At 46.3% G+C, this 14,361-nt stretch overlaps 1 protein-coding gene across 1 annotated transcript in view; it reads right to left on the bottom strand.

The window, feature by feature from the left end:
• The window catches only part of CSMD2 (CUB and Sushi multiple domains 2), a 553,689-nt gene that overhangs the window by 227,115 nt on the left and 312,213 nt on the right, over positions 1–14,361 (bottom strand). The window contains exons 14-15 of the mRNA XM_040455784.1: positions 8,451–8,777; positions 3,912–4,106 (exon numbers count right to left, since the gene is read on the bottom strand). Of these exons, the coding sequence (XP_040311718.1) occupies positions 3,912–4,106; positions 8,451–8,777 (522 nt within the window). The remainder of the gene's footprint in view (positions 1–3,911; positions 4,107–8,450; positions 8,778–14,361) is intronic.

The raw sequence follows: 14,361 nt of genomic DNA on the forward strand, positions 1-14,361 counted from the left end.
GATCTTGAGCAAGTTACTTAGCTACTCTGTGCTTCAGTTTTTCTCATCTGTGAAATGAGGACACTAACAGGACTTACCTCCTAGGATTGTCATGAGGATTCGATAGGACAATGCATGCAAAGCACTTGGCCTAGTATCTAACACTCAGTAAATGCTCAAATGTTACTGGCCAGGGGGATCTCAGGCAAGTCAATTCACCTCACTGATTTGCAGCTTTCTCGTGCTTACAGCATGATCGCATCTTTTTCACAAGAGTGACCAGAAGATTAAGTGAGATCACGTTAGAGACCCAATAACTCCTCTTACTTCTTCCTCGGAGGCCTAAATGAGCTACAGCTACCACTTTGATTCCTCTGGTGGGAATGGGGAGGACTGGCCTTCTTTTTTATAGGACTTTTTAATTTTCTGATTATAAAAGTAACACATCTGGCAGACATACAGAGAAAAACAATGTGGACGTGTTTACACCGAGCTGTCAAACCATTTTCCTCTAGGGAGTGGGACTGGGAAATGAGAATTTTCACTTTGAACTTTATCTCATGTATTGTTTAAGTTTTTTACAACCACCAAGTATTACTGTAAAAATGAGAATCAGTTTATCTCCTTCCCCCCACCCAGTGTATTTCTTATAAGTAGCATATTTTTTTAAGCCCAGTTTGAGCTTCTTTGTCTTTTAATAAGGAGTTTAATTACCTTTACTGCCATAACTGATATGTTTGTCTTACAGCTGTCATTTTGTTTTATGCTGTCAATTTCTGATGCTTCCATGTGGTGTCCTGCCTTTTGCAACAGGCAATATGTTTCCTTTTGTTTTATTTTTCTACTGGGATAGGAGTAGAAAAGTTGCTTTTCATCCTATTTGTGGCTACTTTGAAGTCTTTCATAAACAGGGTGGAAATTATATTCTCTGTAGTGAAATAATTCAAGACAAATACAGAAACAGTGGAGCCAAGAGTCTGGGTTTGAACTCTGGCTCCACTACTTACAAGCTGGGAGGACCCCGGGCAAGTGACTTAACCTCTCTGCACCCCAGTGGGGACAACAATTATACCTACTTCCTGCCTGATGCAAGGCTGAGATGAGGTGACACCTGTAAAATACTTATCCCCATGGGGTATGGTTACTTGGTTCTTCCGGAAAAAAGACGAGGAAGAGGTGAATGTGGGGGACAGATAACCGGGCAAGCCTGTGTAGACGCCTTTACTGCCTGGAAGGCTTTTTTAGTACATTTCTGGCTTTAAACATACGGATCCCCTATGTCCTCAGTTCTCTAGATAAGGGGTCAGCAAACTGCAGCCTGGGGGCCAAATCTGGCCCATCCACTTAAGCACTGTCTAAGGCTGTGCCTGTGTAATGATGCCAGAGTTGAGTAGAGACCCATATGGCCCACAAAACCAAAGATACCTCCTCGCTGGCCCTTTAAGAAAGTTTGCCGACTTGCGTTTTAGAGCAACCAGATGATCATCCTTCTTTCTAAATTTAGGAGAAGACGCCATTTTCTCCCTTGTCCCATTATAGCCTCTCAAAAGCTAAGTGGCTCTTAGCATATATTAAAAGATTTTTTAAAAGACCATTAGCTTCTGCATTTAATTGTCCACAAGGTGGGGATACTTAATCAAAAACAAAACTAGAAAAAATGGAAAAGACAAAAGATGCTGATTACAAAGCGGGGTTCTCCTGAGGCTGGGATGTTGAGGGAAAGGAGCCACGGAGAGGCCAGGTCCCAGGGGCTCCTCCACCCCATCTGCTCCACTGGTTTAAGTCTGGGATTGGCCACCTGAGTTGGGGTCCCTCACGTGCCCCTCTGCTATGTCGCTCCCTAGGTCCCCAAAAACCAGTTTGGCAGCAAATGCCCACCACCCTGAGCAAACTGGGCAGGCTCTCCCCTGGGCCAAGTTCAGAGTCTCTCCAACGGGCTGCCCCCTATTTCTGGCTGCTTGCTGACCACGAACGCCCGGGTCCCCCATCCTCCCAAGGGAATGGATGAGATAGTTTTAATTTCAGAATTAGGACTGTGCCTATGAAACAGTGAGTCCAATTCTCCCATGCATTCATACGTGGTCTCGAGTATTCCACTGCACTGGTGGAGCTAGGGTCTAGAAGCACCCGATTCAGGAGGGTGGGCAAGGAAGTGGATTCTGCCTCCTCAGAGGGGGCCAGCTCCACTGAGACCAAGTTGCCACAGGCTTTTGGGACTCTGAGAGACTGGGCTTCTGCCCGGAAGAGAATCTAGGTGGGGAGACAGGACCAAAGGCCACGGAACTGGTAAAGAAAAATGATATGGTGTTCAGACCAAGTGTCCAATAGAGTGGTCCAGCAGTGGCCCAAGGCAAACAAAAGGAATTAGGAAAAGGGAGGGAGACAGCGGGGAAGATGCCTCAGATGAGATGGGCCAAGACGAGGACAACCAAAGAAGTCAGAGGACAGAATGAGGGAGAATAAGGGGCAATCTCATGGAGCTTACAAACCAGTGACAGCACAGCTAACAGTTTGGGGTACTTACTTTATGCCAGGAACTACCCTTTATATATGTATCTTATATTATCCCCTCCCTTTTGTTTTTGCTGGAAGAAGCAGAGGCTAAGAAGGAAAAGGTGATTTGCCAGGATTCCAGCCTACACCCCAAGGACTCGAAAGCCCACTGTAAACCCAGACCCTGTGCCACAAGCACTGAGCGGTCAGCGGTCTCTCCTGTCCTCTCCCCTCCCCCACCCGTCACCTCTGGGGCAGTGCTTTCTCTAAGGCCCCCTTTTGTTCTCCTGTTCTTCCCACCTGCTGGCCAGGGTGCTCAGATTTGGGCCTGGGGACTGGGTACGTAAAGAGGTCAGTTAGGTCTCCAACTCTGTCCACCACGTGAAATGACAGGAAGAAGCTTTCTGCTCCCGAAAGGAGAGGACTACAGCCCCTACCACCACGGCCCCCGTCAAGGGGGGCCTCCAAGGAGCCCATGGATACTTACCTTTCATCCATCAATATCAGGGGCCTGTTCTGTGCCAGGCACTGTGCTTGGTATGCACATCCGATATGATTCCTGCCCTCGAGAAGCTTAATCTGTGTTTTATTTTTTATTTTTTAAAAATTTTTTTTTCTTTTTAATTTTTTCCCAACGTTTTTATTTATTTTTGGGACAGAGAGAGAGACAGAGCATGAACGGGGGAGGGGCAGAGAGAGAGGGAGACACAGAATCAGAAACAGGCTCCAGGCTCTGAGCCATCAGCCCAGAGCCTGACGCAGGGCTCGAACTCATGGACCGCGAGATCGTGACCTGGCTGAAGTCGGATGCTTAACCGACTGCGCCACCCAGGCGCCCCATCTTAATCTGTGTTTTAAATGCCTGCAGCTTCGTAGAACGGACGGCTGGTCTCTGCAACTAAGTCAAAACCTGTTCTGTGCGGCGAGGCAGGATCGAGGGGATGCCATAGTAACCCCGTGCTTGCTTCCAGCTGTGTTCCTTCTGGCTGGTCTGCCCGTAGCCTTCTGAAGGCTGACCCCAAGGGTACGAAGGCAGCATTTAACAGGAGCACAAAGGCCAGCGCTGAGAGATGTCCCGGGGAAGATGAGCACGTGGAGGAGAGAGAGGCAAGCAGCCGGAAAGACCCAAAGTTCCATGGCATTGCCAATGCTTTGGGCTCATGGAGCTCCCCTGGGCAGGAGCTGGAAGCAGGGCTCCTAAGAGCTGTGGTACTGAGAGAGCTCCCAGTTGACAGAAGAAGTGTTTTTGATGTCTGAACATCTGAACCCAGAATTTCTCCAGTTTAATCTCTGGTTACAATTCAAATTTCTACACGAAGTAGATCTGTAAAGCCCCTGCCATCCCAGTGTGAGGGTGAGAGGGTGGCCTGGGTCCTGAAAGAAGAGGAAGGACCCTCTCTGGCTGACAGCCACAGTCCCCAGCCCTGGCAGGCATGTACCTTCACATCGCAGCACGGCGCTGTTCCAGACCACGCTGCCCTCCTTCAGGATGCAGGTGATGGTCTCTGAGCCCTGAGTCCCGAGGAAGCCTTCGTCACAGAGGAAGGAGATGGAGCTTCCCAGCTGGAGGCTGTCACCAAACCGTTTGCCATTTACCGGAACGCCAGGATCTGGGCACTCGTTGTGTCGGAAGGCTGTGGGGACGGGGGTCAAGGACGTGATTAGGTAGCGCTGGTGTGCAGAGGGACCCCCAAAGAAAACAAGCTCCATTATGATAGTCAACCCTAGACCTCCACCACTTCCACGAGAACCTGCCACGCTGGAGAGAGAGCCAGACGCTCTAGAGGCAGGTACCCCAGAACCAATGAGCCACACTGGGCATGAAGTGGGTGGTTGTTAGACTTGATCTCCTGCCTTCCTGAGCACTGAATCCAATTTCGTCCTAAGAAACATGTATCGATCAGGCAGTGGATTAAGTATTTCTCATGTAGTTCATTTACATCATATGATTCCGGGAAGTAGACACGATCACCCCAGTTTACAAATGAGGAAACTGAGGTTCAATGTGGCTTAGGAGCAGGGCTGCTTCCTCCTGTCACATCCATTCGATGCGTCCCTAACTTCAGACAGTATGAGATCATTTATGTTGCAGATGAGCTGGACTCCAAGTCCTATGACACTCAGAGACACTAAGTATTATAAAGTAGGTGCCCTGGACTCAACCCTGTCTGAAGCCATTTCCTTCATTTCCTTGTGTGTTGTCAGGCTGCCTCTCACTCTGTCTGGGTAACTGATACCGCAGCGGGGATGGGGCAGAGGAAAGAGAGCACTTGCCGGTTTGATTGAGCTTTGCTTCTTGTTAGTTACATGGGTCTGGGCAACTTATATAATCTAGCTGAACCTTCATTTCCTGACCTATAAAATGGAGACAGTACTACACTGGCAGGGTCATTCTGGGATAGAAATAATAGGGAAGTTGGTATGAATTTGAAAGTGGAGAATGTTCGGGACTGCACCTGACAGATGGTAAGTACTCCCTGAGTATGAGTCCCCTTCCTTCTTCCCCACTGGGTCTCCACTGAGCTCATTCCCAGCCTGCCTTGATTAGGGGTGCCGTGGTTCTCATATTCAGGTCTCTGAGCCACACCCCATCTGCATCCCTGCTGTTGTGAGCGTGGCGCTTTCCAGGCGAGACCAGGCTCCATGGCTGCGCAGGCACATGCCCCCTTAAATTAAGAACTCAATCTGCAAGCCTCTGAAATTCCCTAGTGATTCAAACATTTGCACAGCCAGAAACAGAAGGGCCCCGGGGGCTGCGGGATCTTGCTGGAGGCAAGAGACCTGAAAAGCGAGGGATCCTTCCTACTGATGGGGAGCTGCGGGACCATGCGATGTGGAGACGACTGTGATGATCCCTTGCAGCCTCTCGGATGCCCCAGCACTCTTCCCACTGAATTGCTAAGCCCAGCTCAGCCCAGACTTAGTCTCCCCACCTTCCTTCATTAGCAACGGTGACCGTGAGGTTGCTTTGACGTTTAGAAAGATGGTGTGGGAAGAAGAGTGGTGCTCGGGGCCCAGAAGTCTGGACACACATGTCTCTTCAAAACCCAATCAGTCACACGTGCGCACGCTCACATGTGCACGCACACAGGGACGCACACATGCAGGGATATGAAGCTACTTCCAACATCTGGGTGCAAAGGTTCTAAATCAAGGATTTACATACTGCTCAGTTCCACCTGTGCACTTTTTCAAGCCTCAGTTTCCTGGCATGTAGAAGGGGTAGAAAGAGCTTAGCTACTGAAGTTTCTGCTGAGCAGCTGGTGGTGATGGCCACGGAGGCACTCACACAGCAGGTGCTCAGGAGACGGCAGTTACCATCTTCATTGTTCAAAATGCCCCACAGAAGGATTAGCTCTGAGGAGCGCTGGGGATGAAGATGGGATCACTGATCCTTGTTACCGGATCCAGCTTCAAGTCAGCACAAGGGGAACCTCCCAGGGTTCTCTTGCTATGGGGAAGCTACCTGGGAGGTGAGCTCCCTGACACTGGGCAGATTAAAGCTCAGCCTAGATGATCATCATCTGCATGTGACCAAGGAGCTTGATGTCCGAGTCCCCAAACGCTTGTCCATGGACTATTGTTGCACCAGCTACAGCAGAATCACATCAGAAGCCTGTAAAAATGTAGATTATAGGGCTTCGTCCCCTTAGGGATTCTGATTCAGCAATGGGGCCTGGATTTAAAACAATTACTTCTATTTATCCATCCAACTATCTGTATAAATGCACAGAAAAATATCTGATGTCTGCAATAATGTTTACTGGCAAGAATCATTTCTGGGTGAGGGGATTTTAGGGTCGTAGTTAGTACTTTCTCTTTGATCTGCCCCATTTGTTGAGTATTTATGTGTTAGATGCATGTCATTTTTCTAGTGGTAGAGAAGCCTTGGAGAGGAATGCTAGGTAATAGCTCGATCCTCACTTAGGTCAGATCCGCTGCCTTTTGCCTCTCCCCCCACCCCTGGGGACTTAGCATGTGCTGCTTCCTGGAAAGAGGGCACTTCCTAGGTTTAGCTAGGAGACTCAGTAGCCAGTTTGTCCCAGGCTCCCCATTGACGTCTGCACCTGCTGAACCTGTGGAGTTTCCAGCCCTCCCCATGCTGCAGAGTGGGCTCCCTGGCATACCTCTTACCCTTCTTCCTACTCCTACCAGGGAGAGAAAAAGGGCATTACTCACTCATGGATCTCTCCATTTAGTAAATAGTTACTGATCCTTACCAGGTGCAGACCCTGTGCTGGGCAGAGAGGATAGGAAGATATGCATACCCGTACCTTTCCAGAGCTCACTATCTCATGGTAAAGCAAGGATGAGGGTAGATGAGCTAGAAGCTAGAGTGGCAGCGCTAGACTGGGAAGACTGAGGAAGACAGACTGGGTTCTGCTTCCTCCTGCCTGTGGATGGTGGGAAGATCTCCAGATCCCTGGAGGAGGCATGCCCTGAGAAGACTGATGGTTTCTAGCAAGTTTACTATCCTGAAGAAGGTGCTGAAGGGAACATCGAAAGGGCTTTAGCTTGGGTAGTTCCTTAGAATCTGAGGTCCCCAATGGTCCACCATTTGGCACCGGCTGTCTTCAGCTCAACTAGACCCCAGGGACAGGCGGGACAAGGAAGCAAGACCTCTATGCCAAGGAGTGGGGTGGGGGCTAGGAGATCAGTTCTGTCAAAAAGTACCAGACTGGGGCGCCTGGGTGGCTCGGTCAGTTCAGCGTCTGACTCGATTTTGGCTCAGCTCATGATCTCACAGTGATGAGCTCAAGCCCCTTATCGGGTTGTGAGCTGAGCATGGAGCCTGCTTAAGATTCTCTCTCTCTTCCTCTGCCCCTACCCCACTCTCTCTTAAAAAAAAAAAAGTACCAGACTATGTGAACGTTTGTGGGCATAGAGTGAAGTGTGAATTGGGGGCTTGCATTTCACAAGAAGCCTCTGGAAGAGGTTAATTGCTCAGGCAGACCCAGCTTCAGCCCCACTTGACTGTTTGCCCTTAGCTAAGTTCACTGGGTCCACAGGAAACTCATTATGACCTGATAAGCACTTGCTGCTATCACTGGCAGCTTGCTATTTCCATCCCACCCTGGCTATCGCCCCAGGAGGCACAGACATGGAAAGAATTACCCCTTAGCTTCAAGCTGCTTCTAGAGACGGGGCCCAGTATGAAAACTGGAGGTGGTAACTTTTGGACTGTGGGCCTGAGAGGGGCAATGAGGAAATGCCCCCAAAACAAGACTAAGAAAGCTCAGTTCCGGGGCGCCTGGGTGGCGCAGTCGGTTAAGCGTCCGACTTCAGCCAGGTCACGATCTCGCGGTCCGGGAGTTCCAGCCCCGCGTCGGGCTCTGGGCTGATGGCTCGGAGCCTGGAGCCTGTTTCCGATTCTGTGTCTCCCTCGCTCTCTGCCCCTCCCCCGTTCATGCTCTGTCTCTCTCTGTCCCAAAAAAAAAAAAAAAAAAAAAAAAGAAAGCTCAGTTCCAAGCAGAAACACTGCTTGGGACCATTGTTTCTGATTTGACTATGGGGGTGGGAACTGGGCAAAGTGTGGTGCAAGAGCCCCACTGGGGCTCCCTGAAGTCAACAGTAAGCAGGTGTTCAAGGACAGGGAGGGGCACAATGGAGTGGGATGGGCAACGATGTGTGGCTGACACAGGCTTCAGGCTTCATCTCCCTTGGGCTCTTCCTGGTTCTAATTGGGCCTTCTAGGAGGGGGAGGTGGACAGGGAAAAATGAGGTTCCAGCCTTGTTATACATTACATATGGCGCCTATAGGAAATAGATGCTCAAAAGAGAGCCACGTGGTAGGAAAGAGCACCCTGGCCAGCAGCCTGCACTTTCTGCTTTTTCCTGGCCTTGCCGGAGCACCATGCCGGGGCACTGCAGCCCTGCAAAGCCCTTGGAGCTGGCCCACCCATGTCAATCCTCCTCCATGGGGGCACCCTGGACCAGGCCCAGAGGCTGATGTGCAGAAGGACCAAGTGGGGACTCACTGGTGAAAGTGATGTTGAAACCCCTCTTCCCTGTGGAGTGGTCAGTCTGGAACTCGAGACGGGCCACGTGGCCGCTGCTTGTGATGGAAGAGGGGAGCTGGTTTCCTGAGAAGGTGCCCAGGACTGGGGCCTCGGCCGTGGCCCCATCCTTGATGACCAGGAAGTCGAACTGAGGTTCTACATCGATGTCGTTGAAAGCCAGGTGGATGCGGCTCTCAGGCCGGGCCAGGATGAGCCAGACACAGTGGAGGTGGTTGCCGTAGTCCTCTGGGTAGTTGGGCGACAGGACGACCCCAGAAGGGCTGGTGAAGTTGAAGAAGCAAGAAACTGTAAGAGAAGAGCGGTGGAGGTCAGTGAGCAGCCCTGCACTCTGCCTGGGCTACCGAGGGTTGGCACAGGGAACATTTCTTTAGCCTAAAGAGCAGCAGAAAGAAATGATGACACAGGGTTGGGCCAGACTGGCTGGGCTCTGAGCTCTAGGAGGGAGACACGTTGGCTCCATGCTCGGTATGGTGCTAGGAAGGGCCCCTCTGGCAAACCACAGACATGGTGGAGTTGGTCTACTCTTGGCCCCTCTCCCCCTTACAGCGTGCTCATCCCAGGAAGTGTCTGTACGCTCCTGGTCCCTTGTATCGGGGAAAAACCATCCTTCAAGCTTAAGTAGGGTCACAGAGCCCAGCTTCTCCTAGCTGGTGGTGATCCGTTGGCTGGTAACCAAGGTCCGGGTATGCCAAGTCCATTTCTCCTCTTTAAACACTTTTGGTGGGAAAATAATAGGTATGCCCTGGGGATTCTGGCAGCCTCGAAGTTACATACGTATGCTAAGGAGGTGCTGGGTAAACATTGTCTCTCAGAGACCAGAGCTTTGGAAGAAACCTGGGGCAGCGGTCATGGTGCCTCATCTGGATGCCTTGCCCTCTTCCTGTCCTCTCTCCTACTTTACCCTAAGGACACACTCTTCTGAAAATCCTTATTTTCAACCCTTTTCAGGCCAGCGACTAACAGACCCTGGAACAAGGCTGAGGCAAGGGAAATGCTATAAATGGAAAAACAAACAAGCGAACATTAAACCAAAATGAAAAAGGAAAAGAATACAATGAAAAAAATTGCAACAGATATGCCAAAGGGTAAATATCAGTATTAAATTCGAGTCTTCGTAATTGTATAAGAACATCACAAAGATGAGCAAAGAATATGCTCACAGGATTCATGGGAGAAAAAATAGAATTAATATGAAAACAGTCCATTTCACAAGTAAGAAAATAAAGAAAAAATATACAGCCCAATATTGTTAAGGCTTTGTGGAAACTCATGTGTATTTATTGCCAGTTGCAGAGTAAAGTTGATATAATCCTTTCGGAAGGGAGTATATGAATTCTTATCAACAGCCACAAAACTATTCAAATATTCTGACTCAGTAATCTCTAGGAATTAATTTAAAAGAAAAAGAGCCACATGGACAAAGATGTTTATAGTGACATAATTTTATTACAGAGAAAAAATGTGAGCAACCTATATACGAGCCTAATAATAGGTGGTAAATTATAGCCTTTAATGTGATGCTGTTTGAGCGAAATCATTAAAGTGATAAATATGACCCTGTAGAAAGAAGAACGTTAAGCATCAATTTAAGTAAAACAGTAGATCATAAAATTATATGTATACTTCTGATTATAGCTATTACATATTTATTTACATGTGGATAAAGACTGGACATGAGCCCCCGAATAAAAATTGTTTCCGAGTAATAGGTTTTGGGGTAATACTTTTTCAAAATGAAAACAATATTTAATTTTCCTGACTGCAAAAAATTAGATAGGCTTATACTAAAACTTTTTTAATGTAAAAGTATAAAGAGGGTAGGAAATAATATGGACAAACATCTGAATCTCTTTATAACATTTATGTTGATGTTTGGTGTTCATAATACAGAAACTTCGGTAAGCCTAGTATTTGGCTTATTAATTATAATGAAGCTCAGGTGAAAAATAATAATGAAGTCATGCTTGCAAAACAAACACACAAAACAAAGGAACCGGTCACTCTTTATGTTGAGTTTCTCCTTCCTTCCCCTGACTCTACCAGTCTTCCCCTTTTCTATGTTAGGTATTTCTTTTCCAACCTGCTACTCAAAGCCCTTCCATCCAGTTCTGCAGAGTGAACTTGGTCCCTAAGACACATTCAAGTCTCACCCTTGTAATCTCTGTGTTTTAGAGGTATAGAAAGAGTCTGAGCCAAGGGGAGAGCTGGACATGAAAATTCTTTTAGGCAACACAATATATAATAGTGATTATTATAATATATTTGTGGCGGTTACTAAGTGCAGGCATTGTTCTGAGCACTGTCATCAATTACTCAATTTAGCTGTCACAATAACACTATTTGGTAGGTAGCCCATTTTAAAGATGAAGACACTGAGGCACATAGACGTTAAGTAATTTGCCAGGGTTGCTCGGCCGGTAAGTCGTAACAAACATCAAGTTCAAAGCCATCTGACTCCAGGAGCCAAGCTCATAGCCACCCCTCAACATCTTCTTCCAGTTTGAGAATAGTACTGCCCACTGGGCCTAATGGAGTCCTTGGGAGTGTTCTCAAAATTTGCTGAATATCAGTCTATCAGTCCTAACGACTACATTAGCATTGAAGTGGGGGGCCTCTAGGCTGGCCATGGATGCCCACCCCCCCCAACCCATGCCATCGTCAGCTGCAAGCATAATGCCAATTGTGAGGAATCTTAACCCAACAAGGCCAACGATCTTGAAGACAAGGGGAAAAATCATGAGCCCTGCCTACCAGGAGAACCACACCAGAGTGGACTGGAGGCAAAGAGAAGTGCTATGGTTTCAGAGGGAAGACCATCACGGAAGCATGTGCACAAATGGGTTTGTTGCACAGGAGAATTTAATGAACATCATCTGAGTCCCCCACCCCCACTCCATCACTCTGTCACATTATTTTTTTTTTTCTTTATACCCTTTTTTCTGGGTTGCCATCTTGCAAAGCTCCAGGGGCACCATTTTGGCCAGATATATATGGTAGCTTTACCTATCACTCTCTAAAATTATCTTGTTTACTCGTTTGTTTATGGTCCATCCCTCCCTCTCCCCAACACATGCACATATGCTCCATGACAGTAGAAATCTTGTCTGTTTGATGCCTCTGGGTCCCTAATGCCTCCCACTGTGCATGGTGCACTCATGGTGGGTGCTCAGTCAATACTTGCTGAATGAATCAATGAGTATAGTTGACCCCTGAACAGCACAGGTTTGAACTACACACATCCACTTACATGTCAAAGATTTTTTTTGGATAAATACAGCACAGTACTGTAAATGTATTTTCTATTCCTTATGACTTTCTTAATAACATTTGCTTTTCTCTAGCTTACTGTATTGTAAGGATACAATATATAGTACACATACCATACAAAATATGTGTTAATCAACTGTTTATGTTATCGGTAAGGCTTTTGGTCAGCAGTTGGCTATTAGTAGTTCAGTTTTTAAGGAGTTAAAAGTTATATGTGGATTTTTTTGACTGTACAGGGTTTGGGGGGCAGGTTGGTGCCCCTACCCCCATGTCATTCAAGGGTTAACTGTATTTAACGTTTGATACCATCTGAAAAGATGGGACATGAATACGTGTGCCTCACTTCCTCATTCCGTTCCAACCCCAAAGCAACAGAATTGACCAAAGTCTGAAAAACAGGTAGATACCTGAGTCAGCTCTGGAAAAAATACTGTGCCATCACCCTTAATGCATTTCTCATAGACACAGTACAGATTTGTTCCTAAATAACTTAGAGTAGAAAAGAGAGTGACCCAGCCAAGTTGCTAAACAGCAAAGCCAGTAGAAACTGCTCCCAATGTCAAAGGCCATAAAAAATATATTATGCACATAACCTTCATTAAAAAAAAACACTCAAAGATGTTTTCTACACAACTGAGAGATGAATCAAAATGAAGAACTCAAATGGGGGGAAGTTATGGTTAATATAAAATGAAAAAGATTAGTAAGAAGCAAATAAAACATATAGTAAAGAATCTAAATAATTTCTATAAACACAGTTCTAAATTTTTTTTTTCAACGTTTATTTATTTTTGGGACAGAAAGAGACAGAGCATGAACGGGGGAGGGGCAGAGAGAGAGGGAGACACAGAATCGGAAACAGGCTCCAGGCTCTGAGCCATCAGCCCAGAGCCCGACGCGGGGCTCGAACTCACGGACCGCGAGATCGTGACCTGGCTGAAGTCGGACGCTTAACCGACTGCGCCACCCAGGCGCCCCCTATAAACACAGTTCTAAAACAGAATGCAAGCTAACAAATATTCCTTTGAAGAGAAGATAAAAGATATCACTCCTGCCTAAACCCCAGGGTAAACACTGCAGATGACACTGATATAAAGCGTAAAGTTGGAGCAAGGAGATATGTTAATTTCCTCATCTTGCAAGAAACTCTGTTATATAGTTTCTGTGGTTAATTAGAGAAATATAGGTTAGAGCATGTTTTTAAAGATGTTAAGAGTAATTAGTAATAGACTATAAAGTATCTTATCTTGAAAATTACCAAAGGGGAAAACGGGAAGCAGTCAATTTAGCAAAAAATGGAATTCAAAGGAAAGCAACAAGGAAGCATAAAGAGGGGAAATGTAAAGTAAATGCTAAAAAACAAAAGACAAGAGACAAACATTATTTATGACAGTACATGTATACAGGTTAATCTATCCCAGTAAATTATAATCCTCATTTTGGAATAACATATGTAGCTTCCACAAAGGGACTCAGAGGTTAAAAAGAAAGGGGCCAAGACAGCTCAGACTTCACATTAGAAGAATATTAGAATTTACAAATGCCGAGGCTCCAGAAATTCCTATGTATTTGGTGGAGTGGGTCCAGAGCATCACAGGTTTAAAAAGCTCTCCAGGTGACCCTATATGTGCAACCAAACTTTCGGAAGGACTGGTGGAGGCAAATGCAAACCACATGAATAAGGAGTTTCAATATTAAGATCAACCCCTTGGATGTTATAATATCACACCGGACTTGTGGATGATCCTTATTCTGGTCAACAGTCCTATGGCAGCTACCAAGACATATTTCTTCTTGTACCTGGAAGGAGATGAGCTTGTAAACAGACACTAATAGAACAAGGATGTGGTCTTGCAAAGCTCGGTCTTAACACCCTAAGAGACAACTCAGATTTGTTGCCAGGACAGGAAAAGGGAGCATGTATCATTCCAGAAAGGTCTAATCTCTCTCACTCTGGAAAATTATGTTTGCATGTTACATTGAAGTTTTTCCATTAAGAGAACAGAGTTTGCTTCTCAGTGTCCAAAATGAGGAAAACATGAAATGTTGTCATTGGATCTTATCACCATCAATTGTCCAGGTTAAAAGAGGCAGATAAAGTGCCTACCCAATTCGGATGTAGTTATGTTCATGGATCTTGACCTTGGATAAACCTTTAAGTCAGAGGGCTCTTACCTGGCTCAGACTTTTGAAAAATAATAAAGGTGGCAAACTCATTAACAGGTGCATGCCTAATTACTGTGTGTAATATCAGATTGTTATTTGACAGGATCTTGAGTGAAAAATGCAAGGGGCGTGTTGAAAAACCCCTTCTTGTTATCTTGTCTTTTGGTGTTGTCACTGCTGGCTTCACTGCTTTCAAAATGATAATTTAATTACTGGGGGCCTGACAAAGTAAAACAAAATCCAAAGATGATATTGAGAAGATGGATGGTGCACACATTCCAAAATGAAAATATGATAGTTATGATATGTTATGGCCCAAAGCACTGACGCAGACCAGATCAACTATTTTTAAAAAATACAAGAGTTGGAGAAAAATATACTTGTCTGAAATCAAAAGTAAATAAAGATAAAGAGGACCTGTAAAATACTCTGAGAG

This window comes from Herpailurus yagouaroundi, unplaced genomic scaffold (assembly GCF_014898765.1).
Source record: "Herpailurus yagouaroundi ecotype Mexico unplaced genomic scaffold, PumYag 77, whole genome shotgun sequence".
Lineage (NCBI taxonomy): Eukaryota > Metazoa > Chordata > Mammalia > Carnivora > Felidae > Herpailurus > Herpailurus yagouaroundi.